Source organism: Mesoplodon bidens (genome assembly GCF_964165515.1).
Source record: "Mesoplodon bidens genome assembly, chromosome: 13".
Lineage (NCBI taxonomy): Eukaryota > Metazoa > Chordata > Mammalia > Artiodactyla > Ziphiidae > Mesoplodon > Mesoplodon bidens.
The window spans coordinates 27,499,993-27,525,520 of record NC_138169.1 but is presented as its reverse complement, the minus strand read 5'-3'; the positions used below and the strand labels follow the sequence as shown (position 1 = coordinate 27,525,520).

The 25,528-nt window shown below is 54.1% G+C and overlaps 1 protein-coding gene across 1 annotated transcript; it reads right to left on the bottom strand.

The window, feature by feature from the left end:
- Positions 1–173: 173 nt before the first annotated feature.
- CDC45 (cell division cycle 45) lies at positions 174–25,207 on the bottom strand. Its single transcript, XM_081252310.1, has 19 exons — positions 25,076–25,207; positions 24,903–24,962; positions 24,160–24,252; positions 22,709–22,846; positions 21,755–21,901; positions 18,066–18,121; positions 16,900–16,948; positions 15,804–15,865; positions 14,903–14,953; positions 13,766–13,885; positions 12,396–12,527; positions 12,128–12,226; positions 11,322–11,483; positions 5,319–5,457; positions 5,161–5,244; positions 4,602–4,720; positions 3,228–3,304; positions 1,618–1,683; positions 174–303 (listed from the first exon to the last, which is right to left on the bottom strand). The coding sequence occupies exons 1-18, from the start codon at positions 25,124–25,126 to the stop codon at positions 1,619–1,621; spliced, it is 1,704 nt and encodes a 567-aa protein (XP_081108436.1). The 5' UTR covers positions 25,127–25,207; the 3' UTR covers positions 174–303; position 1,618.
- Positions 25,208–25,528: the final 321 nt, after the last annotated feature.

Here is a 25,528-nt window from a genome sequence, read left to right as displayed (position 1 = left end):
GCTTGGCCTCTGCCCACTGCTGTCCAGGGAGCCTGGAAGCTGCCCCCCATGCTGAGTTCCTGCTGGGCATCGGGGTGCCCAGGGCACAGGATCAAGGTCCCTCTGGACATACAAGGCTCAGAGAACAACCAAGCACTGGCCTTGTGACCAGAGCCAAGATTGGGGCACCAAACCTAAAATAATCATTTTATTCCATTAAAAACACTGTCCCTGCATCTAAAACTATGTCCATAACTTACAATCTAAATAAAAGCCAGTTAATATAAATAAGGAGAAGGAGGTCACTTCTGAGGAAATCAAACTCTGGAAGAGAAAAGAAAAAATAAATTTCAAACAATTCTGATGGTTCCCCAAATCAAAAAACTGCCCAGGCCTTCCCACTGCCGTGCTAAGCGGCTGCTTCTGAGCAGCCCCACCACTGACGGGTGGGGGGTAGCACCTGCTTTCCTGTCTGCTTGAGTACCTTAGGCCACACGGCTCCTGGCGCCTCCTCCCCTTACAGACCCTGCCTGGCGGCTTGTCTAGCCTTGGCACTGCCCCCAGCACGCTGCCCCTCACCCTCCCAGGCTGGCCCACCTGGTGCCGTCTTGGCGGCAGCTCGCACATGGCCCTGGGATCATCACCAAGCAGGCTGCAGGGAGGGGTCTGCCTCAGATGCCAGCCCCACTGCCCAAGACCCCCATTTGTAACCTTTGATTTAACCCTCCCCCCCAACAAAGGCCCTTGCTGAGGCCCAGCCCTTGAGACTCAAGGGGTGTCAGCCCCAGTTCAGATGAGGACACAGGGGCAGCCCGGTGAGGCTCCCCACAGACGTCACGTAAGACCCAATCTGCCCCCAGAGCCCTGTGCCCCCTGAGAGAGGGGCTGGGGGAGGTCCCTGAGGCCCCTAGGCCATTCTCAGCAGAGCCCACCAGGGCACCCACACTCCCAGCTCACCAGGGACAGGGGGCGGAGGAAGGACCCTGGGCCGGCAGGAGGGATCCCCCACACCGGAGCCTGGATGGGGCCCGTGTGCCACAGCCACGACTCCAGCCGGGGCTCAGGGAGATGCCGGGCAGGGCATCCGCTGTGGGGGGGCCTGGGCTGAGAAGGGGTCACTAGACAGAGCAGGCCCCCGGCCCATTTCCCGAGGGCCCTTGAGAAACAGGTGGTGTGTGAGGCACAGGGGACAGCGCTGGCGGGAGCATTGCACTGCACTGTCACAGTGACAGCCGCAGGCGTCCAGGCTCACACAGGGCCCACGGTTTGTAATTCCCCACTGAGCGGCTGCTACCAGCTTGGCCTTCTCAGAAGTCCAGCGCATGAGAGCCCAGATAGACAGACACCCCGTGGGCTCCAGCATAGGGCCTGATGCTGGGGTGAGGGCAGCCCCTGTTCCCAGCCACACCCGGCGCCTTGTGAGCAGAGGAGGGTAAACGCAGCTCCTTCTGAAGGGATCCCAGGAGCTTAATGAAATTAGATCCCTCAAAGTGGCCCATTGTGGTCCTGCCACCAGCCTGGGGACAGCTGTCCCTGGGAACAGGCGCTGGACCCCATCTCCAGCCTCAAACCCAGGTAGGAGCCGGGCTTTGTGGCAGGGCCACGGGAACCCGCCAGCACCCCTCCCCCATAACTCACCCTAGGACAGGAGGGACACGAGTGCGTCCAGGAACTTGCTGCGGTCCTCGGCTTTCAGCTCAATCACTGAAGTAATGAAAGGAAAACATCACTGGGACGGGAGGAACAGGGATAGAGCTGGGGGAGGCCACCAAGTACCAAGTTGACTCCCGCTGCCCGGCGCCCCAGTGGCGACAACCCCCTACCACATTCCAAGGCGCACTTGGCTCCCTGGTGGCCTGGGGCGCTCTGGACCATGAGGCCTATTTAACCGGCCTCCCTGGCTGCCCTGTCAGTGCAGCTGCGGCTGTGGTCTGTGGGCAGGACCCTCGGGGCAGCCAGGGGACCGGCGGTGACACTCTGAACACTACAGCCCTGGCAGAGGGGCCTCCCTCCCACCCGAGTGGTCAGGCAGGAGGCAGCCTTCCATCCTGTTCTGGCTAGTCTTTCAGCTTTGGTGTCCCATCCGTAGAAGGGGACATGGTGCAAATTGACCCATCTCTGGGGGCTGTCAGCCTCAGACAAGCACGGGGCCTCATCATACAGGACAAAACCAGACAGCCTGGCCCTGCAAGCTGTGGGTACCTCAGGCCTCGACTTCCTCCACACCCTGTGCAAGCCGCCCACCCCCGGGGGAAGCCCAGCAGCTCCCAGCCCTCCAGTCCTTCCCATGTGGGAAGCCAGGGCATCCTGCAGGCTGGCCAGCACCGCCTGTCTGCAGTCTCAGGCATGAAACAGGAAGTGGGGGGCTACTGCTGGAGGGGACCCCCCACCACGGAGCCACAGTCTGAGTGGACCCAGCAGGAAGACGCCAGCTCTAGATTCCAGAGGCAAAGGGGTGAAGGCGGGCCTCAGACTCAGAGACTGGTCCCCATTAAGGCATCAGTGGTGATGTGAGAGGTCCTTTCTGAGAGGTGGGCGCTATGGGCTGAAGGTGCCCACCTTGCTATGGTGACAGCCTAACCCCGGCACCTCAGAACGTGACTGTACCTGGCAGTGGGCTTTTACAGAGGTGATCAGGTCACATGAGGTCACTAGGGTGCGACCTGATCCGGTCTGACTGGTGCCCTTATAGGAAGAATCAGGACACAGACATACAGAGGGACGACCATGTGGAGACACAGGGAGACGACAGCATCTACATGCCCAGGGGAGGGGCCTTGGGAGGAACCAGCCCTGCTGACACTTGACCTTCCAGCCCCCAGAACAGTAAGAAATGCATTTCTGTTATTTCAACCCCGTACTCTGTGGTGCTTTATTACAGCAGCCTGGGCTCACTAACACAGGGGTAAAGTGCCACACATCTGAAGAACAGAAAGCAAATATGGCCAAACATGCCATGTTCCACACTGGCATCCAGGGAAGCTGCGGGGGTGCTGGTGGCCTACAGGTGTGGCCCCCCAAAGCCACCATGCGGCAGCGTCACGGCATAGTGGTGGCCAGACCCCCAAGCTCCTTGGTGAAGTGATCTCAGGGGCTGGATCGTAAGGCCAGAGCCAGGTATGCCTGTCAGGGCCCAGATGGGGTGCGGGGCCCGAGGCCAGGGGACTGCTGGCAGGGCACCCCCGGCACTTCCCTGGTTCCAAGGCCAGCACTGACCTTGAAAGGGCCTCAGTGCAGCGGACTCCTACCTGAGAGATCGAAATGGTTGTGCAGTGTCCGGGAGTTGGTGCCTTCCGCCGCCTTCTCAAACGCCCGGCCAAAAAAGCTGGGGACACACAGAGGCGCATTGGGGGCTGTCCCTGCAGTGGACTCTCCCCGCCAGGGACACACAAACTCCTCACTGGCCACAGCCCCGAGGCCTCAGCCCACTCTCTGGACGGCCACTGCCTCTCACCACTGCTTCCGTGTCAGCCCTTCTCAGCCCTCAGGTGGGCGTGTCCCCTGGCACCCCCCCCCGCCCCAGGCACCGTGCTGGCAGCTGGGGCAGGTGAGAGGCAGAGGTTCCGTGGAGCCATGTGGGGATGGGGTCCTAGACACACACAGCAGGTGGGACCAGGGATGGGGAGGGGCCCGCAGGGTGGTGGGGGAGCAGGAGCCCCTCGGGGAGCAGCCTGGTGCCTTGAGGGAGGTTTCGTGGAGACAGCGGGAGCGTGGAGAAGGGGCTCCAGTGCCTGTTGTGGAGAGCAGAGGGCAGAAGGCGGGCAGAGGAGAGCGAGTGCTCCCAGCCTCCACGGCCGCCCTCACAGGAGACTGTGCGCATCCACCGAGCTCACCGCCAGCCGGCCAGCCGTGCACAGACCGGCAGCCCGAGTGAGGACACAGGCAGCCACGGTGCTGCCTCGGGAACCCTGGCCGGCTCCCACCCATGTGACTTTGGATCTGAGACCCTCGAGGGAGCTTTGGAAGGCAGCCCGGCAGCAGGGAAGCCCTTGTCTCAGAGGCCACGGCTCAATGGCCTTTGCAGACGCAGAAGGAGGTCAAAGCTCACAGTGACACAGCTGGGACCAATCCAGACCTAGGGTAAGACCCAGACCCGATCCAGATTTTCAGTGCAAACTCTTTGCTCCTCAGAGGAGGGTTCAGGCCCATGGAGGGCTGAGGGTTCCGCCGCAGCCACAGGGTCACGCACCTTGCTGCCCACCCTGGGTGCATCTGACCCTGGCCGGCCCTCCTCAGGGAGCTGGATGCCCTTGCCTGGAAGCTGGACGTCCACACCACACCTGCACCCCCCACCCCATGCTGGGGTGGGAACTCCCAAGAGGCCTCAGGCCACTCACAGGAACCCGGGTTACCTGGAGCCCAGAGACGTGCCCTCACCGGTGAGCCCCGTGCACTGGTGTCTGTCCTGGGCTTTCAGCATGAGGCCCCAACTGCCCTGCCACCCTCAGGCTCGCCTGCCTGCTGCACCTCCCTGCACTCCGACCCCACTCAGTGCATGCTTGATGCTGCTCCACCCTGCAGCCCACGTGTGTAAGCCCCACCACCCTGCTTCATGGCGGAAAAGGCCATCCCTGGCCTGGCATTGAGGCCAACCCCCCATAGCCCCGGGCCCCAGGACTCACTTCTTTCTGTCGGAGCTGTCGGTCTCTGGTGGGATGCCCACCATGGTTACAGTGCCCTGCTCCGCGCTCAGGGGGGCGGCCATCACCAAGGGCAGTAGCTTGCAGCGCCGGTTCTTCGTCTGCGGAGGGAAGTGCACCTCGGTCACAGTGCCCAGGAGCCCCAGTCCCTCGCTCCCCAAAAGCCTCCAGGGATTCCCTCTTCCCAGAGACACTCAAGTCCCCATGCAGCTTGCCCCCAGCCTCCTGTGCCCCTGGCTGTTCCCTCCCTTACCTCCTTTAGGTCCTAACACAGTTGTCACCTCCTGCAGGAGGCCCTCCGCAGCCCCTGCCCCTGCCCCACCCCACCTCCGCTGAACATGAGCCCCAGCCCTGCGTGCTCTGTGAGGCCCCCCACCCCCCGCCACTTGTCCAAATGACCTGGGTGGTGAGTGATGGCATGAGGTCTGGTGGGAAGTGGAGGGTTCAGGGCTCAGCAGAGGAACACAACTCAGGAAAAGGGAGGCACCTGCCAGCCCCAGCCACTCCCCCCCGCCCCAGGCTGCTGTGTTCCCACCCTCACCGAGCACACGAAGGACTTGAGCAGGTGCTTGCTGAGCAGGCTTAGGGCAGCTGGCCTGGAGAACAGCACAACGTCTGGGGTGCCCTGCAGGGAGTGGGGGTAGGTGGTCAGGGGGAGGCCAGCGGGCGGGGCTGGGGACGTGTCGGTGGGGAGCTGACCTCCATGAGGGAGCAGTAGAGGAAGGGCCCCTGGGAAATGATGAGGTTGGTGCAGAGGCAGCTGGCGATGGTCTGCTGTGTGGCGCGCAGCTGCTGCTTGGCGAGCTCCAGGCCGCGGTACAGCTTGTCCAGGTTCCCCCTGAAACATGGCAGGCGCATGGCTCCAGCACGGGCCGCAGACCGGACACCTGGTTTCTGGGTCAGAGGGGCTGTGGAGCCAACAGTTCACTTCCCTCCCTCCCCAGCTCCCTTTCCGGTGAGAGGAAGGAATAAAAAGTGTCTAAGCCCACAGTGATGGACAGGAGAGGTGCAGGGGTGGGGGGGAGGGGGGGCGGGGTTCATGCTGGCATCAGAAGACCGGAGACTGGAAGCCAGCAGAGGTGCCTCCTGGAAGGTGCTGCAGGGCTCTGACCAGAGAGGCTTGGGGGGCACTAGGGATCCCGCCACCAGACAGGTGGATTTTTACCCTTCCCCCACACAGAGGAGGGTTCCGTTCTGAACACAATAAAATGAGCCCTCTGTGGAGAAGTCAGGTCTTTGAGCAAAGCCTCTGCACCCAGCAGGTAAGGGTCCTAAAGTGTCACATGGGCTTCCCACCCACCAAGATGAAGTGATGCCTTCCGGCCAGCAGGCTTGCCAGGCTTCCACAGCCTTCCCCAACCCCCCCAACTCCTTGAATGTGGAGGACCACCAGACATTTGAGAAATGCCTGTGGCCTGAAAAACCAGCCCTAGTGGAAACATAATTTGGAGACCAAAAGAAAGCTTAAAATAAAGTCTAATTAGTATCTTCAGAGAGATTTGGGCAATATATTCATAAACCAAGAACAGGATGCTATGAAAAATGAACAATCAGAAACCAGGAAGTATTTGTGGAAAGTAAAATGGTTCCAACAAATAAAAAATTCACTCAAAGTCAAGAAAACCTTCCTTACCACAGATAAGACAAACACATGGAAAATATAAAGCAAAAATCAGACACAGAATCATTCTAGGAAGTCTAGAAAGATTAAGAAACAGACATATGTGTGGGGGGAATAGTAAAGGCAGAGTACGAAAGCATTTCCTCAGACTAAAAGGGCTCACCCAAAACCTCAGTCTAATGCATGAAACAAGACCCACTCCACACACCACTAGACATTCTGGAACACTGAGAATCAAAAAAGATCCCGAAATCTTCTGGTGGGGGTGAGGGTGCATTTACAGAGAAACAAGAACCAAAATGGCTCAGACTTCTCATCAACACCACTGGCTGCTGGGAGACAGGGAGCAACCCTGAATTCTGCATGAGCTAAACCAGCAATCAGATGAGGGCAGAAGATACTGTCAGATGTGCAAGAGCTCAGAATGTTTACCTCACATGTGCCCTTTCTTTAAAAGTTGCTTAAGAATTATGTTCTAGCAAAATGGGGGAGTAAAAAAAACAGATGAGGATCCCAAGATGTGCTGGGTCCACCCCAGCAGCACAGTCTGGGCCGCCAGTGGTGGCGGCGGGTGGCAGGACTAGGGAGCTGGAGCCGAGAACAGAGCCCCAGGCTCTCCTGGACAGAAGGGGCTCAGGGAATGAGAGCTGGGAAAACCGGATATGATAAAGGAGGCAATGAAGAGCTCCAGGGAAAACAAAGAGCTGAGCCAGAAAGGAACAGGACCACCGCACATTAGTGACTCTGGAATATTTTATTAGAGCAACCAAGTAACACTATTTACTGATCTTCATCTTTGAGAATCAATCTACAGCCAAAGATAAGACGACTCACATTCTGTCTTCTACCCCACTATTGTTAACCTTGAACATGTGAAAGTATTTTCACATCCTGGGAGGTATGGGGGAGGAGAAAACGAAGGATGCCAACACCCTTTTCTTACCAACTAGGGAGACAAGAGATGCTGGTGAAAGAACAAGACCGAAGTATGTTAAGGTTACAAAGAAACTAAAAATAGTGGCACAACTGTACCAACAGGAGGGGAAGGCGCACAGAAATGGGATGAATGCTCTTTTGTCACAGCAGGAAGTCAGCAGACAATGGCTAAGACTGACCCATCAATTCTGAGAGGAGGCGGAAACAGTCGGCAGTATAGTTTTTTTTTTTTTTTTTTTTTTTTGCGGTACGCGGGCCTCTCACTGTTGTGGCCTCTCCCGTTGCGGAACACAGGCTCCGGACGCGCAGGCTCAGCGGCTATGGCGCACGGGCCCAGCCCCTCCGCGGCATGTGGGATCCTCCTGGACCGGGGCACGAACCCGTGTGCCCTGCATTGGCAGGCAGATTCTTAACCACTGCGTAACCAGGGAAGCCCGGCAGTATAGTTTTTTGATTTCTCCATATTTCTAGATAAAAACAGAGCAACTACATTACAAAACCAAAGACCTAGGACCCACATTTACAACACAAAGAATGCAGAACACCACAGACCCCAAAATATAGGCAGGTGGGAAGAGACCCCCAACTGGCCACCAGATGTGTGGGAGGGAGCAGGGAAGCAGAGACCTAAGAAAGGTGAAACTCCAGGCAACTGGGGACAGTGGCCAAAACTTAAAGAGTTTTGCGCCACGCAAGAGCAGGTGAGTGTGAGGGCCATGGCAAACACCAGGGGGCTGGAGCAGACTAGCTCCCCGTACCAGCCAGAGCTCCTTTCCACTCTGGGCCCCTTGCTGAAGAGAGACGGCTACGAGTGGAACTGAAACTGGGCAAGAGAAGGACAATTCAGAAAAGGAAGGCAGAGGCACTGATCAAACACGCTGGGATTGTCATGGAGGTTCTAGCCAGGCAACTGGTAAGAAGATGAAATAAAAGGCAGTTAGACTGGGAAAGAAGAAGTAAAACCATCTTTATCTGCAGGTGATGTGATCCTGTATATAGAAAATCCTGAAGAATCCACTAAAAAACTGTCAGAATTAATAAACAAGTTCTGCAAGGTTGCAGGACAAGATCAGTATACAAAAATTGATTGTAGTTCTATGCAGTAGCAATGAGCAAACCAAAAATGAAATTAGTAAATTGATTTACAATAGCATCAAAAAGAATAAAATATTTAGAAATAAATCTAATAAAAAGTGTACAGTTTATTCTCTGAACTATAAAACACTGCTGAAAGAAATTAAAGAGGATCTAAGTCTATGGAAAAACATCCATGTTCATGGATTAGAAGACTTAATATTGTTAATATGGCAACACTCCCCAAATTGACCTATAGATTCTATGCAATCTGACTTCTTTGCAGAAATTAATAAGCTAATCCTAAACTTCACATGGAAATTCAAGGAACACAGCATAGCCAAAACCTGCTACAAAACTACAGTAATCAAAGCAGTGTGGTACTGGCATAAGGTTAGACACATGGATCAGTGGGAGAGAAGTGAGAATCCAGAAATAAATTCCCACATGTATGGTCAACTGATTTTCAACATGGGTGCCAAATTAATTCAATGGTAGAAGAAGTCTTTTCAACAAATGGTGCTAGAACAGTCAGATGCCCATACGCAAAATAATTAAGCTGATCCCTTCCTCACATCAGATACAAAAATTAACCTCAAGTGACTCATACACCTAACATAAAGGCTAAAACTATAAAACTCTTACAGAAAACAGAGGTGTAAATCTTTGTGACCTTGGATTGGACAATGGTTTCTTAGCTATGACACCACCAACAAAAGAAACAAAAGAAAAAATAGATAACCCAAACATCATCAAAATTAAAAATGTGCTTCAAAGAACATCAAGAAAGTAAAAAGACAACCCACAGGATGGGAGAAAATATTAGCAAATCATATATCTGTCGAGAGACATATTTAGAATATACAAAACAGTTCCTACAACTCAATCATTAAAAGACAATCCAGGGCTTCCCTGGTGGCGCAGTGGTCAAGAGTCAACCTGCCGATGCAGGGGACACAGGTTCGTGCCCCGGTCCAGGAAGATCCCACATGCCGCGGAGTGGCTAGGCCCGTGAGCCATGGCCACTGAGCCTGCACATCCGGAGCCTGTGCTCCGCAACGGGAAAGGCCACAACAGTGAGAGGCCCGCGTACCGCAAAAAAAAAAAAAAGACAATCCAATTTGGGCTTCCCAGGTGGCTCAGTGGTTGAGAGTCCACTTGCCGATGCAGGGGACACCGAGTTTGTGCCCCGGTCCGGGAAGATCCCGCATGCCGCGGAGCGGCTGGACCTGTGAGCCATGGCCGCTGAGGCTGTGAGTCTGGAGCCTGTGCTCCACAACGGGAGAGGCCACAACAGTGAGAGGCCCGTGTACCGCAAAAAAAAAAAAAAAAAAAAAAAGACAACCCAATTTAAAAAGAGACAGAGGGGCTTCCCTGGTGGCGCAGTGGTTGAGAGTCCGCCTGCCGATGCAGGGGACACGAGTTCGTGTCCTGGTCCGGGAAGATCCCACATGCCGCGGAGCACCTGGGCCCGTGAGCCATGGCTGCTGAGCCTGCGCGTCCGGAGCCTGTGCTCCACAACGGGAGAGGCCACAACAGTGAGAGGCCCACGTACAGCAAAAAAAAAAAAAAAAAAAAAAAAAAAGAGACAGAGGACATACATTTCTCCAAACAGGATACGCAAATGACCAATAAGCACATGAAAAACTGCTCAACATCATTAACCATTAGGGAAATGCACATCAAGGCCACAGTGAGACCACGTCATACCCCTAGGATGGCTGCAATCAAAAAGTTAGACAGTGACAAGTGTTGGTGAGGATATGGAGAAATTCAAACTCTCATACACTGCAGGTGGGGATGTACAATGGTGAAGTCATGTTTTGGAAAACAGTTCAGCAGTTACACAAAAGGTGACACACAGAATCACCACATGAGCCGGCAATTCCACTCGCAGGTATATACCCGAGAGAGGAAAACATGTCCACACAAAAACTCACACATGTGTGTTCACATCATTTTTCATCATCGTTAAAAGGTGGAAACTACCCAAATGTCCATCAACTGATGATGGATAAAATGTGGTCTATCCCTATGATAGAATATTATTTGCAATATAAAGAAAGGAAATCCTGACACATGCTACAACACGGATAAAACTTGAGGACATTATTCTAAGCAGAAGAGGCCAGGCCATAAAGGATCACTTAATGTCTGAGTCCATGGATATGAAATGTCCAGAAGAGCAAATTTATGGATACAGAAAGTAGGTTATTGGTTGCCAGGAGCTGGGGGAGATGGGAGATTTGGGAGGCGATGGCTGAGGGGAGCAGGGTTTCTTTTTGGAGTAATAAAAATGTCGTAAAATTATAGTGGTGATGTTTGCACAGCCTTGTGAATATACTAAAAGCCATTAAATTGTACACTTTCAATGGGTGAGCCATAGAGTATGTGAATAATAGCTCAGCAAAGCTGTTTAAAAAAGTGTGCTTGGGAATGGACCAGGAAACCCCAGAAACCAGGCCCCTCCATTTCTAACACTCTGAAGCTGGAAAAGCTGTGTGAACCATACCTCCCCCGAAAAAGTCAGGAAGACTAAACTCACAAAAAATGAGCAACGATCAAATCCTCTCAGTTATTGTCAGGAAAAAGGACAAGGAGGATAGTCTCCCTCTCAACAGTGAAGGTTAACTAGAAAGACACGCCCCCAAAAGACCAGAACTGTAATATTGTATTTCAAAACAAGCTGAAAGACATTAAAAAAAATAGTACATCTCAGGAAGTGAGATAAGAAAAAATTAGAAGTAAAAGAAAAATAATTAAGAAATGAAAACTATACTAGAAGAAACACAGGAATGAATAAACAATAATGCCTGAAGGAGTATGGGAGGTGAGAAAGAAGAAAAATTTTTAAATCAAAAAGAAAGAAGAAAAGGATTCTAGAGGACATGACACATACTGAAGATGGGCACGTGTCTCGTGCGCCCCCAGCTCAGGTGGACTGTGATCTGGATTCCTGCAAAGACACAGTCACCCCCGTGCCCGGGGGCCCTGTGACCTGCCTCCCTGGCAGTGTGGGGCTGAGGGCCGAGTGGCCGGCGGGGATGGGGGCCCACGGCCAGGCCCACTACCTGGAGAGACTGTCCAGAGCCTGGATGAAGTTATCCGTCCCAGAGCCGTCTTTCTCGGGGCTCTCCATTAGCGACATGGTGGCAAAGACCACATCACTGGCCAGGAACTTATGCTTGAAGCCAAAATGGATGCTGAAAGTCTGGACGCGCATGTCCTTCATGCTGCAACGGGAGGAAGCGACACGGCTGTTGTTCTGAGCGTGGCCGAGAGTGTCCTCGAGTTAGGGTGAGCTCTCACACAGGCCAGGCCAGCACTAATGCTCCCTCCCCAGCCCCCACTGATGCTTGCAGCTAGCCATTCCGGTCAGAGAATGGATGGAGTCAGGAGGCCGACACACCAGCCTTCAACCAGGGTGCTGAGCACCTGGTACAAAGCTGTCAGCCCATCAGGGCAGGGCAGGAGCTAGCTGTGTGTGTGGGGGTGGGGGTGGTACGGGGATGTGGGTATGGTCCTCTCCTGCCTGCACCCCAGGGCGCCAGGAGCAGCCAGGCCCGTGTCCCTCCAGCAGCGTCAGAAGACCCGGTTGGGCAGAGCTCGTCTGAACCTGGCCCCAGTGGGCCCTTCCAGGGTCCAGTGATGGACAGTCCAGGTTGACCTCAAAGGTCTGCACCTCAGCCCCAGGATGTAAGGATTCTAGATTTTTCAGGCACCTTAAGCCCTAATTTTAACCCAAAGAGAACTCAAAACTTCAGGGAAGGCTAGTCAGGTCACAATCATCTAAGCGTTCTTGTTTTCTGCATTATTTTTAGAATGTGATTAAAGCTGAAACCTTGACAAAGATTAATCCAGAGAAACACGTGTTTACCCAAATTTATTCGCAGACTCTTCAATCATCTCCCGCAAATTCTCCTTCAAGGAGACGTCCATGGACTGAAACTTCTGCTTCACCTGTTTCAGGGGGAGACTGGGAAGGAGGAGCACTGGTCACAGGAGGCGTGATGTCACGGCTGATGCCCCGGCCTGGCCTTCAGACCAGATTCTGGGATCGAGTGAGGAATGGGGGATGGAGCAGGAGTGGGGGCTTTCCCCCAGGGGAGGGGGGCCGTGGGGGGCGGGCCTCGGCGCTCACTCACCCCACATCTGCGAGGAACTCCTGCAGCCGCTTCTGCCCGTGAAGAGACCAGAGCTTGAATCTGGCCGCAGTGTAGCACGTGTTACACAGGCTGTCGTGGAGGGACCAGTGCTGATAGAGCGCCAGGCGGAGGCTGGGCCTGCGGTCAAGGAGCTGTGGCTGCATAATGACCCGGGCCCCCACCCTGGGACCACCACCTTCATAACCAGTCAGCCCCCCGGGGACCTGGAGCTCTTCGACCTTAGCTTAACATGACCCAGACAGAGAGCTTGGGAGATGGGACGCACAGCATTATCCGGGGGCCCCTGTGGCCACACAGGACTTGGGAGGCCCCACTGGGCGTCGCCAGTTCAGGCTGGCCTCCCATCCGCTCCCCACGGGCTCCACCTGGCTGGGTCTGTCCTGGGATCCCCTCGACAAAGCCTCATCCTCGCCCCACTCCTTGACAGGCTCTTCCTCACTCCTGGGGCCACAAGTGTGGCTGTGAGGATGGTCCTCGCCCACGCCAAGGGTCTCTGGGCACACGGTGGCCTCTGTCCTCTGTGATGTCCCTCCTGCTGGTTGGGCCATGGGGTCACTGTCCTCCCTGCCCGCACCCCCGGCGCACCCCGGTCCCCGGATGTCACATGTCAGGACCCGGCTCCTGGTGGTCACCCCCTCCCGGAGCTTGGCTGCCCCATACCCGGAACCTCTTCCTAGACTTGTCGTGGGCACCCCCACCTGACCTGTCCAATCCACATTCACTGGTCCCCAGCCGTCCCAGGGCAGGCACAGGCCGGCCCCACCCCTGCCATCGCTCTACCTGCCACCAAAGCAGCGAGACCCCTGCCATGGCTGCCACAGCCTATCCCCCCCATTCGGCAGCCCCGGGACATTCAAGCACCAAGAACCAGCTCCTCCACCTGCACCCGTCCATAGCTCCAGCCCCTCCCTGGAGCTCACCTCAGGGCTTTTGCAAGGCCATGGGATTGCCCAGGCAGCCCTCCCTCCCCTGAGGGTGGCTGAGTCTCTCCTCTGACATGGCCTCACCAAGCCTGTCCTGAGCCCTGCAGCCGGATGGCCCGGGTCGCCCCCTCGAGGCGCCACATCTTCCTCGTGAAGTGTCACTCTCTAATTGCATCTGCTTGCTGCTTCCCCGCCCGCTCGGCAGGAGTCTGCGAACCCTCTCAACTGCCTGAACCGCTGTGGCCCTGCGTGCACTTGCCTGTGTGCGCCCAGCACCCATGCACCCTAATACACGTGATGTTCCTGAACCTGGCAAAGCCATGGATGAGCCAGGCAGGGCCCACATCCAGGACTCCTGCTGCACCCACTGGACCCTCTGCCCAGAGCCTCTCGTCCCGGGGATGCAGGGCTGAGCCGTGAGGATACTCGTACTCAAAGGAGATGCGCATGCAGTCGACGGAGAGCGCATGTTCCTCGTCCTCATGCCGGTGGTTGTGCCGGGACACGTGCCGCTGCAGGATGCCCACATCGGTCACATACTTCATCCTGGAAGACAGCACGCAACCTGGGGCTCCCTCCGCCCCTCTTGTCCAGGGCCCAGGACTCCTGCTGCCTCTGCAGGCAAACGAGGGCCAGGCACTGGCCTCGTCTGCCACCCCCGTGCGCTCTCTCCTGGGCAGCAGCTTCCCCGCGTCATTTATTTGAGGCCCCCTAGGGTGGGCACAGAGGGTGCCATGGCCCACCTGCCAGCCAGTCAGTGGACAGACCCCATAGTGACAAGACGCCCAGCACAGGAAGTGTTGGAGAGGAGAGCAGGAGAAGGCAGACCCCGTCCAGGTCCACTTGAGGGGCCACCCAGGCCAGCATGGTGCCCAGCGTTGTGCACCTGACGCCATCGGCAACAGAGGAGGGGAACAGGCTAGGCCCAGGCCGTGAGACTCGGGACCCTCCAGTGGGCAGGGTGGGAGGGGCAGCTACCGGGGCACAGGAGCCTCTGAAACCAGTGCAGGCGGAGGCTGTGCCAGGAGGCAGGCATGGGGCCCTTGGACAGGGTTACAGTTCCCACCTGATGGCACCAGAGCAGCAGGAATGAGAGGGGCACCGGCTCCCCCCACCCACGTGTCTACATCCTGGAGTCGGACAGACAGTAACAGCAAAGCCCACCCACCAAGGGCAAAAAGGGTTCGGGTCCACACCAGCCCTCCTTGCAGGCCTGTCCAGCCTTCCCCCAACCTTTGAGGTCACGCCTGCCCGCCCTGGCAGGCCTCGGGGCCCTGGCCCCTCCTCCTAGCCCTGTGTCCACCAGGCACAGGGGTCAACAGACACCATGAGAGCTGGGAGCGGGGCCCCTCCGCTCACCTCAGGCTCCACCTGCTGGGCCCCCGAGGTGGATGAAGCATCCACACAAGGCCACACATGACTGCACCAGAGGTCCAGTCCTGACAAGGACCCAGGCCCAAGGCAGCCCCTCCTCAAAGGGCGCCGCAGGGACACTGCCCCCAGCCCACCACTGCAAAGCCGGCTGCGGCCGACCTCAGACAGCCCGGGGGAGCGCATCCTTACTGGGTGATCTTGTCTTGCACCCACTGGTCCGTTAGTCCAACAATGGCCCACCTGGAAGGAGAGGAATGGAGCCGTGAATGGGTGGGCGGCACTCACAGGCATGTCCTGCCAGCATGGCCTGACCCAGACACTCTGCTAGACCAGCGGTCCCGCCCTGCGGGTGGAGAGGTTCCAAGGCTCCCATTGCAGTGTCACCGCTGTGGGGCTCTCGGTTCCCAGCAGGGATCCCCTATGACAAGAGCGGCAGGCCCCACACCGCCTGTGTCCCGGCTTGCCCGGCCGCACGCCACCCTTGCTGGCTCAGGGCGACAGGGCACCTCTGGGCCTTGATGTGGCCAGTGCCTGGCCCTGCCCCGGCCGTCCTGAGGCTCTGACTCAGCACAGACCCTCACCTCGCAGAGGAAAAAACCAGGATCAAGAGCAGAATGCTGAGGGTGAAGCAGGCCAGATCCACACACTCCTCGCTAGACTCTGAGCCTTTAGTCCCCAAATCAACCCGCATTCAGGAGCGCAGTGGGCAAGCACCCCTGCCGGAAGCCCCAGCAGCAGGCTCAGAGGCAGGCCAGCGGCTACTCCTGTACCGGAACTACCCCCCCGCCAGGGTTGCAAAGATGCTTGGCGACAGCAGCCTTGTTCAAACGTCACACTCAAACTGATTTGGGCAGCAAGGCTGGGCGGTCAGTTGGGAAGGGTGGAGAGGCCCAGGCCCCTCCCTCAGACCCTCGGCGCCCCATGACACTCCCCAGTCCCCCCAGGAGTCTGTGTGCAGCCAGGGGCCCCAGTCAGGAAGATGACCAGGGCCTGCACATGTGCAGAAAGGGGCCGCACCCGGCACTCCCCTGGCAGTGGGGACCCGCCCTGGCTGTGAGGATGCAGCTGCTCATAGGAGGGCCTCACGCACCACAGCATGTCGCTCAGGTCCTTGGACATCATCCACGCCAGGTCAAACATCACCATGGCCGACTGCAAGAGAGAGAGGCTTAAGGCCGGGCAGCCGTGCTCATGGCAGGGCCAGGCCCGTGCTGCCCGGGGCCCTGGGACCATGCAAGAAGGGTCTTTCCCACAGGGCTGCCTGTGGATGAAGCATCCAGCTCCCGTGAGCAGACGGGCTGGGTTCTGGCAGGAGATGGAAGGATCAGGGTCTGACCAGAAGACTCTAAATCCCGTTTGCCCTGAGATGTTGGGCTTCCTTCAACAGCGCCAAGGAGACTGGTTTCCGCAGGAATTTCCAGCATCTGAGGGGCCGGGCGTCCGTTCCTGCCCATACCACCCACCCCTCCTGCAGCTTAGGATCCTCCACTTGCCAGGGCAGAGAGATGATCCCACAAAGGGCAACGGGGCCTTGACCAGAAAAGGGGCTCTGGAAATCCGTGCTCAGGGTCCAAGGCCCCAGAGCCAAATTCTAAGGCTAAACACAAGATGCTTTACTGGAAACTTATTTTCTAGGGGTCCTCAAGGCCCTGAGCTCTGCTCAGCGATGCCAGAGTCGACACACTGGGTTTTCTGTACGAAACTCTTCCTGTAACACATATGCTGGTGGGCCTGTGTAAGTCCAGAGTTCTACCTTCTTGCACAGAGACTAACAGACCTGTTCTTCACTTTTTTTTTGGCCACGCAGCATGCAGGATGTTAGTTCAAACCCAGACCCCTGGCAGTGAGAGCGCCAAGTCCTAACCACTGGACCGCCAGGGAACTCCCTTGTTCTGTACTTTTGATCATGAACAGAAATAATAGCTGCTGTTCCTTGAGTACCTCTAGGTAAAAGGAACCGTCCCAACAACTGCCTCTGGAGTGAGGGCTGCTCTCTTCCTTTTACTGAGGAGCAGAGGCTCAGAGAAGCTGCATCCCCTGCCCAAGATCACAAAGAGGAAGCTGTGGGGCTGGGATTCATACCAGGCCTTCGTGGCTCTAAAACCTGTGCTCATTCCTCCTCCTGTTTTAGGACAGTGACCCCTAGAGTCCAAACGCGACCATGAATCCCGCCTATCTGTACTTACCGACGTCCCATGATATTCGTACTGCTCGTAGTCAAAGAGTATGTCTCTTCTGTAATGACACAAAACGCGGGTCTTCAACAGGAAGCAGAACAGGAAGACAAATGTTGGGAAAAATGCTAAAACTGGACGGTACCCAAGAAACACAACTGAAATAGTTTGTTTTCACTTATTGACTCTTCAAGGAGTGTAGACATACAATGGCTGGGAGGAGAGTAAACGGGCTCAAACCTCGTGTGGCTGCAGAATATGTGAAATGGCACAGCCCCAGAACCACCCCCAAGAAATGATCCCCAGAAGGGAATTCACGGAACAAGCAAGACAAGACGGGGCTCTGCGTGCAGCCTATGTGTCACAGGAGGATGCTGGACCCAGCCTCCGGTTCACAAAGAAGGGGAACCGGTCAGTTGAGCACTGGGCAGTTGATAAAGGCTTTTGGAACCATCAGAACTATGATCCTATTAAGAGGAAAAATGCAAAATTAGGTGTGATTATGTAAAATGTGCACAAGTACAGATAACCCAGGAAAATCAATCCAAAGCCAGAATCTCTTCCTATTAGTGAAAGTGGGTTATATTCAGTTTTCTTTCCTTACACTTCCTGAAATGGTTTTACACTGTCCTTCCACAGGGGTTGGCTGGGGGCACAGCAGGACAGGGGCTGGGTACTCAGACCCTGCGAGACCTCCAAGGACTGTGTGTAGCAAGGAATTCCCAGCTCTAGAGAACTGCTCCACGGTTCGCCTCAAGCTAGGATAACCTCTCCAATGTTTTCATTTTAAAGCACTTCTGTTTTTTAATTTGCAACAGTAAGAGAAGGTGTGTGTAACTTAGTTTCCTTTTCATACTTTTTTTCCTATGAAAAGTTTTACACAATTGCCATCTCTCGAATTTGTAAATAAAAGTATCTACATTTAGAAAACTATGAAAACAAAGGACCAGGGCCCTCACCCCTAATGGATGGCATGTGCTTGGGAGACCTTCAGGCCAGGCCCGGCCTTCGGCCTTCGTGGGACCAGAGAGCGAGACAGAGGGGCCCTGAGCTCCTCCCCAGTGCAGGGCCACCCGCTCAATCCTGCAGACACTGGCGCAGAGGCTCTAAACCGAACATGTGATCCTCAAATGGAAAAGAAAGGGCCATCGCTGACCCGCTGCTGGACGCAGCCTCACCTCCGGGCCTCCCATTCTCTTCGCTTCCTCCTCTTCAAGGATCGCTCCACGATCTCCTGATCCACGACAAAGAGAACAAAGGGTTGAGCAAAGGAGCCAGGAACTCACCCCACAGCCCGAGAAGGTTCTGATCTGGCAGAAGGCACGGGGCACGAAGCCTGCTCCTGGGGAGGGAGGCACTGAGGGGGCAGCTGGGCCCTCTGGCCCATCACCACTGCGGGTGCGTGGATGTGGTCAGCCGCCCCCCCCCCCCCACCGCTGGTGCCTGCTCAGGCCACACCCAGAGTCCTTCATCCCAGCACCGTGCAATCTACCAAGAGCCTGCCACTGCCTCCTGCTGGCTTTCCCACCAGATTAAAAAGAGCTCACACTTCTACATCCAGACACCACCGTTTCCAGCGACTCTTCTGATCTCACAGGCTCAACCTCATTCAGTTCCCACAACAAAGGCATGGGGGTAGGGGGACAGCAGTTTTTGTTTTTGTTTTTGTTTTTTGCAGTACGTGGGCCCCTCACTGCTGTGGCCTCTCCCGTTGCAGAGCACAGGCTCCGGACGCCCAGGCTCAGCGGCCATGGCTCACGGGCCCAGACGCTCCACGGCACATGGGATCCTCCTGGACCGGGGCACGAACCCATGTCCCCTGCATCGGCAGGTGGACCCCCAACCACCGCACCACCAGGGAAGCCCAGGGACGGCAGTTTTAAAAACTTGCTTCTGGAAAGATGGTATACGTGTATTTTTCTCTATACATTCATTAAATATACTTAGAAACCCCAATATCACATATTATAAAAAAAAAAAGATTCTGAAAGGTGGAGAGGAAGGCTGACCAGCCAGGGATCCTGGGACCTGAGGGATGTCACAGCATGAGTTCCCCGGGTTTTCTTTTTTGTTCATACATCCCAGACTTGGAGCTGAAGAAGCCAGCCACTTGGAAACACCAACAGGTACGAAGAAAAACATCCCCAACAAAAGCCAAAGAACCATGAAGGAACAGCCTCAGAAGACAGGAAACTTTTAGAGGATAAGTGCTTGACCCCAGGTCCGCCCCCTCCAGCCCAGTGCAGGCCACATGGAGCCCAGCCTCCCCCGATGAACACCTCCCATCTGTAACACCTCCTCCTTCTACCTGTGCACTCCCTACACCCTCGCCAGGGTAGTCAGAGGCCAGGCAGGGAGCCTGGAGCTTCCTTACCTAGTGGTAACGCGAGAAGCTGAGTCACTTGTAGATTGTTGGTTGGAATGTAAAATGGTATAGCCGCTCCGGAAAAGGTTGGCAGCTTCTTAAAAAACTGAACACATAACTACCACACAACCCAGCAAATGCACGCTTGGTCATTCATCCCAGGGAAACGAAGACTCGTGTTCATACACACAAATCTGCACACAAATACTTATAGCAGCTCTGTTCACAATAACCAGAAACTGGAGACAGCCCAGATGTCTGTCAGTGAGTAACTGGCTAAACTGAGGCCGGTCCACACCATGGAACATACTCAGTAACTAAAGGGAACCAACCCGATACACCCCAACACCTGGCTGAACCTCCAGGGAATTATGCTGAGTGAAAAAGCCAATCCCCAAAGGTTATTTACTATATGATTCCATTTATATAACTCTTGAAAGGATAAAATTATAGAAATGAAGAAAAGTATAGTGGTTGCCAGGAGCTAAGGAGGGGGTGGGGGCAGGAGGGAAGTGGGTATGGCTATAAAAGGGCCACAGGAGGGGTCCTTGTGGTGACGGAAATGTCCTGTGTCTCGCCTATTTCAGTGGTTGTGATGTTGTGCCGTAGTGTTGCAATATGTCACCACTGGGGGAAACTGGGCAATGTATGTAAGTGATTTCAACTCATTTCTTACATCTGCATGTGAATCTACAATGATCTCAAAGTTCAAAGTTTAATTTAAAAAGGCAAGTCATGGTCCTGATGAGGGAAATTCTGGAGGATGATAGAACTGTTCTCTATTATGATGTGTGGGGGTCACATGGCTTCACACATTTGTCAAATCTCATCGAACTGTACACCCGGTGAATTTTATTGTGTAGAAGTTATACCTTAGTAAAGTTGACTAACAAAACCCCCAGGGCCCAAGAATTCTTTGGCCCTCCCCACAACGCACAGTGGAGTCCTGTCCCCTCCCCTCGTGGCTATGGAACTCTAGGGCTGATCAGGAGGGCTCAGACGGCTCAGTAGCAAAAAAAAAACAAACAACCCAATCAAAAAATGGGCAGAAGACCTAAATAGACATTTCTCCAAAGAAAACATACAGATGGCCAACAGGCACACGAAAAGATGCTCAACAGCACTAATCATCAGGGAAATGCAATTCAAAACCACAATGAGATATCACCCCATGGCTGTCAGAATGGTTAGTATCAAAAAAGACCACAAATAACACATGTTGTTAGGATGTGGAGAAAAGGTAACCCTCCTACAGTGTCGTTGGGAACTAAATTGGTGCAGTCACTATGGAGAACAGTATGGAGGTTCCTCAAAAACTAAAAATAGAGCTATCTTATGACCCAGCAACTCCACTCCAGGGCATATATCTGAAAAAAACAAAAACACTAATTCAAAAAGATACACGTACCCCAATGTTCACTGCAGCACTGTTTACAATAGCCAAGACATGGAATCAACTTCAGTGTCCGTCGACAGAGGAATGAATAAAGAAGATGTGGTGTGTATATACAATAGAATACCACTCAGCCATAAAAAAAAAAAAAATGGAATTCTGCCACTGTGACAACATAGATAGACCTTTAAGTATTATGCTAAGTGAACTGAGATGGAGAAAGATAAAAAATAAAATAAAATACCATATTATTTCACTCACACATGGAATCTAACAAAACAAAACAAATGAACAAACAAAATAAAACAAAAATAAACTCATAGATACAGAGATTTGTTACCAGAGGGGAGGGGGGTTGGGGGGTGGAGGACATGGGTGAAGGGGATCAGGATCCAGCATATGGTGGTGGGTGATAACTAGGCTCATGGTGGTGAGCACTTTGCAGTGTACACAGATGTTGGATTATAATGCTGTACACCTGGGACCTATATAATAAAAAGAAAGAGCTCTAAAAAATCAAAGATTAGAAGATAAAGAACAAAAGTTGGCTGGAAAATAGAACAGATAAAGAGGCAGGCAAGAGGAAAGAAATCTCAGAGTGGGTCTGAGAGGTCCCAATTGGATGACCCAAGACTCTAGAAATAGGAGGCAGGTGAGGAAGCAGGACACACCCCCCAGATGGACAGTGTCCAGAACATCCCAAACATGGCCCTGAAGGGCTCCTCCCAAGGCCCTGGTCAGGCCAAGGATGAAGGGAGGACCCAAACATTCCAGAGGCAAATCTCAGCCTGCACACCAAGGACCGGGGGCCAGAGGGCATTAGCTTCCTCACAAAACCGAGCACTAGAATAATCTTGTCCCTTGTGTGGGAGGAGCAGCGCCTCCCGCCTATAATTCCACATCTCGCAGAAGCCACCAGTGCTGGATGCCGCAGCTCAGAGAAGTCCAGAAACCTGCCTGAGGCCACACAGCCAGGGGATGGCAGAGCACAGAGTTGGCACCCACACCTGCTGCCTCCCATCTCTGCCTGGGCCCACAGGCTCCGGGCTGACCCCTGACCTCGGGGAGTGATCATTTCCACAAGATCGTATTGAGAGGCCCAAACCCACCTCCTCCAACCGTGTGCGCTTCTCGGAAGGCTCTGACCCCTCGTCACTTTCGTTTCCCGAATGTTCTTTATCCTCCTCTTCATCCCTAAAAATGTCGTCATAGGCGGGAACTTCAAGGTCATCATCTTGTTTAATGAGCAGTTTGATCTAAGATTAAAACAAAAAGCAATCAATCTCCTCTGTCATTCATGGAAAACTATCCATCACGTTTTCTCTCATAGTCTTATTTCTCAATTGGCCACAGTAAGCTGCTGGAATCTGCATGCTATTCGGTGCACAGAAACTACAGGAATTTGAAAACTACCTACAGTCATTAAGTTTGGAAAAAAGCTTCCCCTTAGGCCACATACTCAGCCAACAAAACAAATGCCTTGTACCTCGGCCTTTGACAGAGGACACGGAGATCGGTGACCTTGAAGCGAGCAAAGCTCCTGTCTCTAAAAGAGGCCCTTCACGTGAGAGTTTCAGGGCTGATGCTTTGTTACCGTGGATGCATGCCCACTGCTGATGGGTCAAACAGCACGTGTGACAGAGCCATAGCAGGCTCACAGCAGCCTCACACCACTGTCCTGCTGTTCCCAACACCACCCTGGATGGGCAGGGTGCATCCTAGCCCCATTTATAGGGGAGGTGTCTCTGAGGTCCCCCAATATTCAATAAAGCTGGGCTGGCCTGAGCTTGGAGTGCAGACTCAGGGCAGGTTCTGGTCCCTACACCTTCCAGGCCAAGCGAATCCCACACACACCCTCTGAGCACCTCCAAGGTTAGGTGCTGTGTTTCTCATCAAAGGTGGACAAGACCAGGTTCTGTCCTCAGGCTGCTCCAGCTCTTATAGGGGAGGTGGACACGGGCCTTGTCAAGAACACCAGGCGTGACACTGTCCACAGCATAAAAAGGAACAGACAGACGGACAGGAGAACTCAGGGGAGACGTGGACCCCGAAGGCCTGCTTACCTGGGCATCGTTGTACACGTTCACGACATTGACTGGCCTGTGAGTGTCACACACGAAAAATACGGTGTCTTCATCGGGTTGAAGGATATCCAACAGGTCCACGTTAGCGCCACAGTTTATGAGGATAAAATAGTGGAACTGAGAAAAGGACGGGGACCCTGTGAGTAAGCGCATGGGGGAGGCCGTTTGTCTTCAGCACTAGGCCTGAGTCCTGCTGAGACACACGCAGCCCCTGATGCATGGCGAGGCGCTGACAGTGAGGGGCTCCAAACACGGCCACAGCTGGCCTGTGCAAGTGCTTTAACAACTCCATATACCATTTCATTTCCACCGCGACATTGTGAGGTGGGTTCCATGCCTGTCCTGGCTTCAACGAGGAGCAGGCAAAGGATGAGTGTGCCCGAGTCTCGGGCTTGGGGTCAAGAAGGTGATGTGGATGGACCAAGAGTTCAAATGCATAACCGGGTCTCTTCTGATCTGTCACTCTACTGTGACAAATGGCCTCTCTTTGCTAGTAGCATGGCACAGGGTTAAATTTCTAGCAAGTCTTAGGTAGCCCACACATAACAAGCACCTAAATATTAAGTTAACCCTTTAATTACATCCTATCACTATAGAAAACCCTTTCCTTATAAATATCGAACTGGCAGAGGTCCCTCTCATGATGACAGGAGAACCGGGTGAGGACTTATCTCTGCCAGACAGTCCTAGATGTGGCCAGAAACTCTAGGGACCCTCTTCCAGACTCCAGTCTCTCCCTGTGGGGCTGTGGGGTCTCAGATGTCCCATCTCTCATTATAGCTCCATGCAGAGGTGGGAGGAGGCCTGGCCTCTACTGCTTAAATTTCAAAGGGAGACGGTATGTTCCTGAATGTCAAGTTGGAAACCTGGATACGTTTTCTTGGAGAGATAAATATGAAACAGTAGTCTAATCTAAAGTAATTTTTACTAGGCCATATAAAAAACAACCTGCCAGGGCCTCCCTGGTGGCGCAGTGGTTGAGAGTCCGCCTGCCGATGCAGGGGATACGGGTTCGTGCCCCGGTCTGGGAGGATCCCATATGCCGCGGAGCGGCTGGGCCCGTGAGCCATGGCCGCTGGGCCTGCGCGTCCGGAGCCTGTGCTCCGCAACGGGAGAGGCCACAACAGTGAGAGGCCCGCATACCGCAAAAAGAAAAAAAAAAAAAAACAACCTGCCAAATTCCAAGCACCTTACAATGAAACACAAGTTCAAAGTTAGAGGCTGCCCACATTCACTATCTCTATTTTGTTGTCAATTTTGTCTCCACAATTTGAGGGTAAGTCACTTGGACATATAGCTCACTTTTCTCTTCTGAAGAAAGTCAGTAGTTAGAAATACATGCAAGCTATTGTATACACAGAAAGAATGCTCAGTGTTAAGTTGTAATTGAGTAAAAAAAAGCCTAATATTCTCAAATGCATCTCTCATACCTGTTCTTTATGCTCAAGAAATGCAGTTTCAAGTTCTTGCCACCCAGAAACTGGAACCAGCGTATACTGCACGTGGTCACACTGGAACAGAGCCTGGAGAGAGATTCTTTTTCAAAACCTATTGCATTTAGGATGTCTGCAATCTACCTTGAAATGCACTTTTAAAAAAAAAAGATGAGAGACAAAGAACACGTGATAATCTGAGGTTAGTGAAATATTTGTGTCAGCAAGTAGGTGATGGGGACATGAATATCCACTGAATCATCTGGTCAACTTTGCTGAAAATCACCAAAGGAAAACTGAAACGCTGATGGTATTTCTATGTCTCCTGAGAAGTAGTTCTTGACCCAAGGGCCTCTGACCAAAGCTCATGTAAACCTTGCACCATATTCAAAACCGAACCAACGATCTTCCCTAACAGGCTAAAGAATCGAGTATCTCCAGAATCGCTTATGACACCACTGTGCCCTCGGCTGTAAGATTCCTCCGCTTCAAACCCCACACGTGAGAAGCCGCCACAGGTCTACGGGTCTCTCGAATGCAACCATTCTGTGCCCAGGTTGCTACAGAGATACTAACTAGTCTCCCTGCCTTTTACCTAGTTCTCCTTTAACCCATCCAACGCCGTCCCGCCAGGGAAGCAGCCTTCTGAGTCCCCGCCCCAGGACGAGCTCTCGCCCGGGATGGGGTCCTCGCCCCGCTCCTCCCCCGCGCCCCCAGCCCGCCCGGCCCGCGGGCCTCACCTGAAGGATCTTGCAAGCGCACAGAGCGTCCACGTCCGAGGCCACGAAAAGAAGAACCCTCTGTCGGGGGAGAGAGGGCTGAACGCGGCGCCCCGAACCCCAGCCCCTCCCGCCCCCACGGCCGCGCGCCCTCGTCCCTTCCCCCAAGCCTCGGGGCCCAAAGAAGGCTTCACCTGGCTCTGGACCACCTCGTAGAACTCCTTGCGGAAATCTGACACGAACATGGCTACGGCAGCGGGACACCACCCTAGCTCGCGCAGAAACACCGCGAGCCCGGCGGCGGTCAAGACTCCCGCCAAATCAGCGCTCTTCCGATTGGCCCGGGGGCCAACCAACAGGGACTCCGTTCCCAGCCTTTCCTCCTTTCTGATTGGTCCACGCTGGGGGCGGGCACTAGCGCTCCGCCATTTACGGCTGGAATAGTCCAGTCCGCCCCCAAAGAAGCGTCATCCACGGGCCGGACGCACTCGCGGTTGCGCACTTCAACTCTGACTCCGTTTACTCAGACAACCTACGCTCGGCGGACATCTTTACTTTGGGAAGAGAAGAATACTCCCCCCAACTCGGACCTGTAAGGAAAAGAAACCTTCTCGCCACAAATTAAATTCATGTATACGTCAGACGAG

What these genes read in the sequence shown, in the direction of transcription:
- CDC45 (XM_081252310.1), bottom strand. Translation starts at nt 25,126, where the DNA reads ATGTTCGTGTCAGATTTCCGCAAGGAGTTCTACGAGGTGGTCCAGAGC. An exon ending in ACGTGTACAACGATGCCCAG is followed by an intron (nt 21,902 to 22,708) that starts GTAAGCAGGCCT and finishes TTTTAATCTTAG; the next exon opens with ATCAAACTGCTCATTAAACA. An exon ending in GAGTCTGCGAATAAATTTGG is followed by an intron (nt 11,484 to 12,127) that starts GTAAACACGTGT and finishes CTCCCGTTGCAG; the next exon opens with CATGAAGGACATGCGCGTCC.